Below are 9,616 nucleotides of genomic sequence, written 5' to 3'. Positions count from 1 at the left end.
CCGGGGGGGGGGGGGGGGGGGGGGCACTTAAAGTGCGAAATGAACCATACGGTACTTTCTGCTGTAAGTGTTTTACTTCAGTGAAAAGCAGCACTTATTTTTCACTTATTTCAATGGCCGTTCCGACACGCAGCTTCTCCATCCTGCGTCAGCCCCTTGCCAGGGCTGCACCACCTTTCCAGAGTGTTTTTCCCACCCGCGGATTTACGTGAGGGAGGAAAATACCCCCTTCCCCCCCCCATCCCCAACCATTTCGGGGCCTCCCACCGCCACCGGGACCCCCGGAAGGATATAAGGAGCCGGGGCAGGACGGCAGGCAGCTCCCGGCGGCAGAGCTCCCAGTCCCAGCCGCCCAGCTCTTGCAGGAGCAGCTCGGGGTCGGTTTGGGACATGGCGCCGGCTCCGGTTACCTCAGGGCGGCGGGAAAAGGGAGTCCCGCCGCTATCCCAGCAGCCTCCGCGCCCGCGGCGAAAAAGGGGGCGGGGCGGCTGCGATGCAGCCGCCCCGCCCCCTTTTTCGCCGCGGGCGCGCATGCGCATAGCGAGGAGGAAGGGGCCGGCGGCCCACGTGGGAGAGCGGGACGGCGGCGGCCGCCCGGTGCCGGTAGGGCGAGACCGGGCCGGGGGGGGGGAGGGGGGAAGAGGAGCGGAGCTGGGTCCCCCGGGCAGCGTGGGAGCGGGGCGAGGAGCGCGGCGGTGCCAACGCAGAGTCACGGGGGAGGAATTACACGTTTCTCGGCCGTCTCCATCCGTGCCTTAAGCCGCATTAGTTTCCCTGCGTTTACGAAGGATGGACCTAAGTTACTCGATGTGGTCACTTCTAACGCTGTCGCCTGCTTGCTGTTTTTTCAGAAATTTCTTAAATCTTCATCTTTTTATTTTTAAATAAAAATTARGATGTTACAATTAGGCAATGTTTTTGCTAATATTTTAGAGTCTTATGTATCATTAAACTATCATTTACTCTCTTTTCCAGAAATAATTTACCTGATATATTGGTGAAGCAGACAGTATTCTACCTGAAAAACACTATTGCTTAACTACATAAAAACATCCTTTATCTATATTTTAAAAAAGCCAAATCTTTTTACGAATACTGCTGTTAGATGAGTGTTTCTGGCTGTAATAAACTGAGCTGAGTTTTATGCCTTTTATTCCTGAAAATGGCATTTCAATTTAATTTTTCTATTGAGGAAAATGAAAGCAATGAACCAGACACTCACGATAAGACAGAGTTACAGCTGGGCTCTCCAAAACACAAGCAGGACTCCACAGGAGCAAGCAGGCAAGCTGCTGATGCTGTAGCAGACTGTGGCCCAAGGCTGCCTACTGATAAGCACCAAGATGCAACACCAAAGAAACGGTTCTGCCTCAAAGCTGCCAAAGAGCACGATATTCCTGAAGATGTCAACCAAGTACTGGAAAATAAAGTTGTGGAAATGGTATCAGGCCTGCGTTACGTAAATGTGTCGGTAGTGGAAATGACGCTTTTGGGTGGCTCCCGTGGGGAAGACATAGTGTCTAAAAGTGTTTCGTCTCACTCTGATCTCATCCCAGGAGTCTATGAGGGAGGACTGAAGATCTGGGAATGCACCTTTGATCTCATAGATTACTTTTCTGAGACTGAAATGCAGTTTACTGACAAGACAGTGTTGGATCTCGGGTGCGGGGCTGGACTGCTAGGAATAGTTGCATTAAGGAGAAAAGCTAAAGTCGTCCATTTTCAGGACTACAACAGCACAGTGATTGATGAAATAACCTTGCCTAACACAGTGGCTAACTGCATAGTTGATGGCAATGGGACTGGCAGTGGAGATGACAGAAAAATTAGTAAGCCTCCTTCAAAGAGGCTCAAGAAAGCAAAGTGCTTACCTGATCTGCTCACCAAATGCAGATTTTTTTCTGGAGAATGGTCTGAAGTCAGCCAGCTCCTGTTAAGCAGCAACAAACCCTTTTCAAAGTACGATCTCATTTTCACATCTGAGACCATCTATAACCCTGACTACTACAGTGCTTTACACGATACACTGTCTCAGCTGTTGGATAAAAATGGCCGTGTGTATTTGGCAAGCAAAGCACATTATTTTGGGGTTGGTGGTGGTGTCCACCTCTTTGAGAAATTCATTGAAGAGAAGAACGTGTTCAGGACCAACACAGTTAAAATAATTGATAAAGGACTGAAACGATTTATTATTGAAATGGCCTTTAAAATTTCCAGTTAAAATTCAGCCATTGGTGCTTGAAAAACATCTTAATAAAGACATGATATTTTAATTCTCATCTCTTTGCTTTTTTTCCCTCTGTTGAGGTTATTCTGAATTGACAAGTTAATGATGCTCTTTACTAGAGATTGAACTGTTTGATAAATTCTGATGTCTGACTGCAAGTGAAGGACTGTTCTCATTCTTGTTTTGTACAGAAAGATGGAGTACTGCTTATACCAGTATTTATTTATGCAAATTTTGTCATTTATATAGATATTAGAAAGCAAAGCGAGTCACTGCCCCCAATCCTCCTCTCACATTCTTTGGCAGTGCCARAACCTTAAGTCACAGAAGTGGCTGCTGACTGCAGCTTGCAAGAGGTGGTTTAGCATCCCAATATAGCACAGAAAGTAGTTTTCAAGGCTCAGGCTCCCAACTCTGGTATGATTCAGCTGCAGCAACAGATTTCGGGATCAGTTGCGTATCTGCGTGCTCTGCTGTTCTGCCAGCAGAGGGGGATGTGATTGTATTTATCACATGTATTTCAGTCTGGTAACCTAACCTCACAAATTATAGTTTTTCCATATATAACGCATATGTGATTTATTCAAGCACTAGAAAAACTGTACTAGAGGATATTTAATACTGTTTGTGAATTTTCATRTTTGTATTTTCACATTCATATCAACACTGTAACAAAATCTCAGTAAGTTACTGGCAGTGAGGAAGCCTTAGTGCTTTCAGAAACCACTAAAACAGATTTCTTTGTTTTAGTAACAGAGTTGATAAGATTCTAAACAAGAGAAGTTCTTTAAAGCAAACAAGATAAATCCCACAAAACACAATGCAGGAAATGGGAGGATGACAGAAAGCTGAGCTTTAGGTTGCAACACGGAAAGGAGACAAACTAGATTATAGTGGTGTAATTGTTTTTTGACAAGATCTTTCCACACAATAACTGCCTGTATGCAATGACCCATTTTCAAAACTTGCTTTTTTACAATACTGTAACTTCAGATAGTACTTCTGGGGTTACTACTGAACACTATCATACTTTTAAGCAGTCCGGCAGGGCAGCAAGCTTTYCGAAAAGTATATATACAAGTTATTCCTTTGTGCTCCAGGCTGAAGATCAWGATAGTGAGACAAAACTGTATGTTACTGCAGAAATTATTCTATCAAAAAAATGCAAACAAAATCAAAAACTACAAAAACATGATTCTGAGTGCTTGGTATCACAATTCATAAGAAATCCATTGTATGTTTTGTCTCAACTAAAAATGGCCAAGAAGCTATTTAACAAGTCTACCAGGTACATCAAAGTTACCACTTATCAGCATGCACCGCTTTACTGCAGCAACGCACTGCTGTACCCTTGCAGTAACATATACTTAGTAGACAGTCAGCCACTGCAGTAAGTCTGGATACAAGGATACTCAATAAACCTATGGGAGAAATGATAATAGACCGAGAAGGTGGAAAGAAGCTTATTACAACAGCAACCTAAATCAGTTACTATTACATAAATTCCTGTCGTTTAAGTCCATAAAAGTTAACRGCAAGATTTCTATTTTGACCAGCTGCCATTAAAATAGAGTCAAAGAGGATTTCCCGTGCTTTACAAAAGAGCCTTAACAACTACTGTTGTTTCAAAAACAAGTCTAAGTAGGCTATTTTAAATGGATGTTTCAGAAATTACTGAAGTTGCTCTTTTATGAGAGGAAAAATCCAGTCAGCCTGGCTGTGGTTGTGTTTTGKAACTCTTTTGCATCAACCCTGAAAAACATACTGACGACAGTCACCTTATAAGATGCTGACATATATTAACTACAGACTGGAGAATAAAAGAAAGTTTTAGCTTTGGCAGATATTTGAAGCACTGTTAACAGTTCTTTTTTTTTTTGGTCAAAACGAGGAACTTGGAAACAAAGCAACTACCATTTGCCATTTTCAAACAGTCTGGAGACAAATCACTGCTTGCCTGCTAAGCCTAGTGCTGTTTCAGAGGATTGTACCTGAAGTAATAAGAAATGCTGACCACTCTGATGATAGTGAATATGGTAAAGAACAAGAATCTCATGTATTCCTTGATGAGTAAATAAAAAAGAAGGCACTTACAATCTTCTATTATGCTTCCTCTTGAGAATATTCCACTATTGAACTCATTCTTCCTCTTGGGTTTAATATACCCATTCTTTTGCTCAATATCCTCATTTTATTCTTGGATTATTTGACAAACATAGCTGAGTGTTCATTTGAATACAGAATCAGATTTTTTTTTTTTTTTTTTTAGGACTTTCAAGTGAAGACTGCCAGAGCCACAATCACACAATGATCACACAACACCTGCAAAACATGAAAACCCAATACAGTACAATTAAGTTCCCATTTTAGAACTAAAGGTAATCAATGTAGGATATTTTTGTCATGTGAAATCATCAAAATTAGCACTGCAATTTCCATAACTCCAGTTGAGTTCTATTTCATTTTAGAAGTCAGTGGATATACAAAGAGGAAGCAGGATTCAACACTTAGTTTTAAAGGTTGGCTGGTCTGTTTGTGTTTAAAAATAAGTACTGCTCTCCCTTTTCTACAACCAACATTAAGACTTTCTCTACTTGACAAATCATCCCAACCCTAGTGACTAGTTTCCTGCTTTTCCTGAAGCATAATAATCTGGAATAAAAATCTTTCACTTACCCACTTGTAACACTTGCCTATCTTAATTGTTTGTTCAATTAGTATTTCTCCTGAATGACATCACACTAGCAAAAACAGGATTGARAGGCGCCTCAAAGTCTTTTCGATGACATGAAAAACCATTACATGAGGCCCAATGTCTTGTATGAGGAGACAAAGAAGTCAGCTGACAAYTCAATTTATCTACTCATTTCTAAGTTATCTCCCCTTTTCTCCCCCTCCTCCATCTCCATACTTTTTGAAAGTGTCATTACAACATGAAATCCGGTCTAAATTATATCTTTCCCGTAAGTACTGTGGAGAGAAACATTAAAGTATGTCATCAAATGTCTCAGGAAACTAAATTAAAAAGCTTGTTTATTTTAACAGGCGTTATCCTTAACYGATGACTTTCCTTCAAAGACTATTTGCCAGTTATGGGAAATGAGGCCATTAAAAAAAGAAATCAGTTTTGTATACTGGCACCAGCTAAATGGCATCTGTTACARTTATTTTACTAAAGCTTAGGGGAAAAACTTCCATGAGGAAATTAGAAAGCTGGACTCTCAAGGAAAGCACACAAATCGTGAATTATTGACTTGCCTGCTATTCTTGGTCACTAGGTACACTGGCATATAATCATGTTCTGATACCAAAATCTTAAGAAAAATCAAACCAGCAATCAATGTTATCATGGCATCAATGATAAAAAAAAAATCAAAATCAATATACATAAAGGTGACATAGAATGTCTAATCAGTATAGTGAGGCAGTACCAGCAAGATTTTTATGACAAAAAGTGGACTAAAGCCACTCAAATTTCATACTCTTTGTACTTTCAGTCACATGCATGTTGAAAAGAAAAAGCTACCAGATACTACAAGGTAGTATACTAGGAATCACAGCAAAGGGAATAATTAGGATTTATACACAAAAATCTCTTAAAGACTGCAAGTCAACAAAGTAAGCATAGGAACAGAAGGTACTGCCTTGAAATATATAACAGCATTCAGGAGAAGATTGTCCTGAAACAAGAAAATGAAARTTATAGCAAGCAAGTAACTTCATTTGCTGTGAAGGGCAATATTCTGCCACAACAGGAGGAAGCAGGTGCTATAACTTAATTCAGACACTGTCTAGGGAAGATCAGTATAGCCCTGGAGAAAAGGAAAAAGCATAACGAACTTACTCATGTGGAATGAAACAAATCCAGAGGAATCAAAATGAAACAAGTATTGTCAGAATTCAACATCACCACCTGCCAGTCTGTTTTACTGATCCTGTTCTGTACAAAATTTGAAAATGCAATGTAAACACTAGGCATAATCATGATCATTATTTTTATCTGGAACAAAAATATTGACTTTTCAAAGCCATGGAGTAAATGGAAGATTTAGATGATGAACTGAGTCAAACCTCCCAATTTTTGTAAATATGGATGAGAAAACTGAACAGCAATAGAAAATAAAATAAAAAATAATGCTGTCAATAAAAAAATATCAAGGATACAGTTTTGGTCCTATGACACTTAATTTGATGGCAAAATATTGTAGGACATATCAGTCAGACAGGATCAGATGAAAGCAGAAACTGGAAGAAAGATGATGGGGGAGTCTTTAATYAGATGGTATGTCAAAAAGCAGCAGGAAAAAGGCTTAGAACTGCAGATTCTTCACAAAGGAATGATCTGAAATATAAGAGATATCTGGGGATTACTAGCAGTAATATAAATTACAGAGTCCAGTTACTCCAGATTTATGAGAACACACACACAGAAGACTTGCGTTCCATTTTATTTATAGAAGTACAGCTCACAGAAAGTTACCAGTTTTGAACCGCTTGTCACAGTTCAGATTTCATAAGTAGTCAATTTATTTCTTGTCATCTGACCATGTAATTTCATAATCTGTATACACTTTTTTCAGTATTTCTGCAGTCACTGAGTGATCTGCTTTACCATAGCCCTGCAAGAAAGAACAAGCATTTATCAGGTGAGTACAAAAAGTAAGTCCATAGGACTATCAAGTTCTTGTCAATACAAACTATCTGGATACATGGTCTGATACTTCCAGTAGTTCACATACAAATCAGAAATACAYGTTCTGCAGAGTTACTCTTGCAGTATCAGATTTTATTTTTTATTGCCCTCTCCCATTTCCCCTCCGATTTGTAGAAAATAAATAAGATAAGGTCAGACAATCTCAAGTGATAGAGAAAGCAGTTTCATGCTGTGACTTCTGCAGCAGAAACTTTGCTTTAAGATGTTCCCAGCCCCTAAACCACCATTTCTATTGAATGTTTTTCTAAACCACAGAGATGGCACCAATCCAGTTTAACGTATGGGCATACAAACAYCTAATCTGGCTCAGCTGGAGGAAAAGGGAACAAGAAGCCATATGTATGAATATGTGAGAACTATTCTGGCCACCAAATAAATCACACCCTTCATGCTTTATTTAGTTGCCATCTCCCTTTAGCTGGCAATGGAGCAATCCGAAAGCCACTGCAACTCTGAACCAAAGCAGGTTAGATGACCCATCTGCTTTTTAACACTCATTTAAATCACAGGTCACATTTTTACTTTCACTGAAACTTAGAAGAGTTGTGATGGAAGGTGCCTTTGTCTCATCTCTTACATGCCTTATATACCTTAGTGTCTTACATGATTGAGTTATTACCTTGATTTCTCATTTCAGAACTACAAATAGTCTGACTTTTTCTCTGGTTTTCATAAAACACCAAGCTAGTATTGCTTTACAATTATGCAACAAATCTCCAAACAACAAAAAGTATCAAACATACCAGCTAACATATATATTAGCTAACATACCAGCTCCTGACCTACTACTGAGATCTGAATTTCCAGGGCCTGACAGAAGCCCTCATGATAATAAAGCTCTGCTTTTACATGACACTCATCTGTAAGTTGCAAGGTACTAAAAGGCAGAGAAACAAGATCTTTTCCCTAGACACTTTGCTATAAGAACAAGAATTAACTGCTGCCTCTAACACTGAATTAGTACTACTGGTGTTTGTCTTTTCTGAAATGCAGAGTTACAGTGGGCACACACCATCATGAGACTTTAGCAGAGTAAGCATTATACACTCCTTTCMCACTCCCTATGAGCCCTAAAGAGTTTCTTCTTTCATATGGTACCAGGTGGGAAGGGTAATCTTGGAACAAAAATAGCACTAATATTTAAAAATGCTTAAGACGTTCAGGGTCCAACCTTCAATCTTCATGAAGTTAAGGAAAGCAAATTTGAAGTAACTAACCATCACCTTCTATAATAATTTCATTTTAACTTGATAGAACTATTTTATTTCTGGCCACATCAGAAGCCTAGAATCTTTACTCACAGTATTACTATAGAAGCAGCCACATATCAGAGAGTAACACCAGAAAGACTACAGCATATTCCCCAAATTACCACTTACTGAGTCTCTTATAAAGAAACTAAATTTACACTGAACAGTAATAGATAACAGAAAATGCTCTAGTTTCCATACTGCTGGAAGTTACTTTTATTCCCACAAGATGCATGTGTGTGAAACTGCATCTTCACTTACTAAAAATCCACCACACCTAAACTGAGTCTACTCCTCTCACRCAGCACATACACATAACAGTGTTCACAATTTTGCTGATCAGCTACCAACCAACATTTTGTAGCCAAATAAAGATCACACTGTAGCTGGATCGGTGTGGCTACATATTAGCTATTCCTGCTCTGGCACTAAGACTAAAAGATTCTGAATCGAGAGTTGATAACTTCTATTTCTAGCCTCAATAACAACTAACATGCAGCATTAAGTCATCTATTCTTTTTGCTTTGGCCTTCTGCCCTTAAAAACAGTGTTTTATCTATCTCAAAAGTGAGCTGGGCAAGTTTTCCAGTTAATGTTTGCAATGTGATTCAAAGTGCTGAAAGTCATCACRCTACAAAACAAAACCCCCTGAACGTCACAAATGAAAAGATTTGAAGGAATACAGGAGATCCACTTACTGTAGAAAGTCCAAATACCCTAATTTTCTTGTCTTTGCTATTATGATCAATTTTTCCTCCTCCGAGGCACTTGCACTCGTATCCCAGCTTTTCCATTTCAGGGTTTACTTTTTCGAATATGTGATCTGCACAAGGAGAACAGTCAGAGCCATTACGACACGCGGGAAGTATCAAATGCTCTAGAACTGTTATGTTAAACCACTCATTTTCTTCCCATTTCATTCCCTCACCTACAAGCTAAAGGGAGGTTTCGAGAGAGACAGACAGACAGACATGAGCAAGCTCTGATTAAGGCCATTTCACTTCTCTCGCTACCACATCTCGCCCTCCCAGGCGAGGCTCAGCAGGCCTGSCGGTGGCAGCCGGCAGGCAAGGCCTGATCTGCTTTCCGCGCTCGCGCGATACAACGAGGGGCCGCRGCGGCACCGCCGCCCGCCCGCCCACGCGGGCCCGGCCCCGGCGGGGGGGCTCAGCCGGGGGACGCGGCCTCCCAGCCCCGCCCCGCCCCCCCCCGCCGGGCACCCACTGTGGAACTCGGCGGCCTTGGTGCCGCGGACGATGTCCCGCCGCTCCTCGCCGCCCGGGCGCTGCAGGCGCACCAGGATGTACTTGAACGTGCCGTCGGCGTCGATCTCCACCTGCGGCACCGCCGCCATGGCGGCGCCTCGGGGCCGCCAGCGAGCGAGCGAGCGGAGGCGCAGCGCCCACAGCGCGCCGGTAGCCCCGC

At 41.3% G+C, this 9,616-nt stretch overlaps 3 protein-coding genes across 7 annotated transcripts in view; 1 reads left to right on the top strand and 2 right to left on the bottom strand.

The window, feature by feature from the left end:
• Positions 1-1,300, bottom strand: part of CUNH1orf112 (chromosome unknown C1orf112 homolog) — a 21,130-nt gene extending 19,830 nt beyond the window's left edge. For 2 of the 3 annotated variants that reach the window (XM_026084778.1, XM_026084780.1), the window contains exon 1: positions 294-459. In XM_026084778.1, the coding sequence (XP_025940563.1) occupies positions 294-392 (99 nt within the window). In that variant the 5' untranslated portion in view covers positions 393-459. Of the gene's footprint in view, positions 1-293; positions 460-1,222 lie in introns of those variants that run through there. The other variant, XM_026084779.1, reaches the window with a different exon arrangement.
• Positions 529-2,273, top strand: METTL18 (methyltransferase like 18). 2 transcript variants are annotated; one of them, XM_026084783.1, is made up of 2 exons: positions 529-603; positions 1,193-2,273. In XM_026084783.1, the coding sequence occupies exons 1-2, from the start codon at positions 532-534 to the stop codon at positions 2,219-2,221; spliced, it is 1,101 nt and encodes a 366-aa protein (XP_025940568.1). In that variant the 5' UTR covers positions 529-531; the 3' UTR covers positions 2,222-2,273. The 2 variants fall into 2 exon arrangements, with proteins under 2 accessions (XP_025940568.1, XP_025940569.1); XM_026084784.1 differs by having other exon boundaries at positions 533-603; positions 976-2,273.
• Positions 2,274-6,656: 4,383 nt separating this feature from the next.
• On the bottom strand, positions 6,657-9,616 carry LOC112975101 (14 kDa phosphohistidine phosphatase-like). 2 transcript variants are annotated; one of them, XM_026084785.1, is made up of 3 exons: positions 9,416-9,616; positions 8,890-9,014; positions 6,657-6,846 (listed from the first exon to the last, which is right to left on the bottom strand). In XM_026084785.1, exons 1-3 carry the CDS (start codon positions 9,543-9,545, stop codon positions 6,754-6,756), a joined length of 348 nt encoding a protein of 115 aa, XP_025940570.1. In that variant the 5' UTR covers positions 9,546-9,616; the 3' UTR covers positions 6,657-6,753. The 2 variants fall into 2 exon arrangements, with proteins under 2 accessions (XP_025940570.1, XP_025940571.1); XM_026084786.1 differs by lacking the exon at positions 9,416-9,616 and adding an exon at positions 9,124-9,268.

Source organism: Apteryx rowi, unplaced genomic scaffold (assembly GCF_003343035.1).
Source record: "Apteryx rowi isolate R43461 unplaced genomic scaffold, aptRow1 scaffold_65, whole genome shotgun sequence".
Classification (NCBI taxonomy): domain Eukaryota; kingdom Metazoa; phylum Chordata; class Aves; order Apterygiformes; family Apterygidae; genus Apteryx; species Apteryx rowi.
The sequence above is the reverse complement of the archived record's forward strand: the minus strand, read 5'-3'. Positions and strand labels throughout refer to the sequence as shown.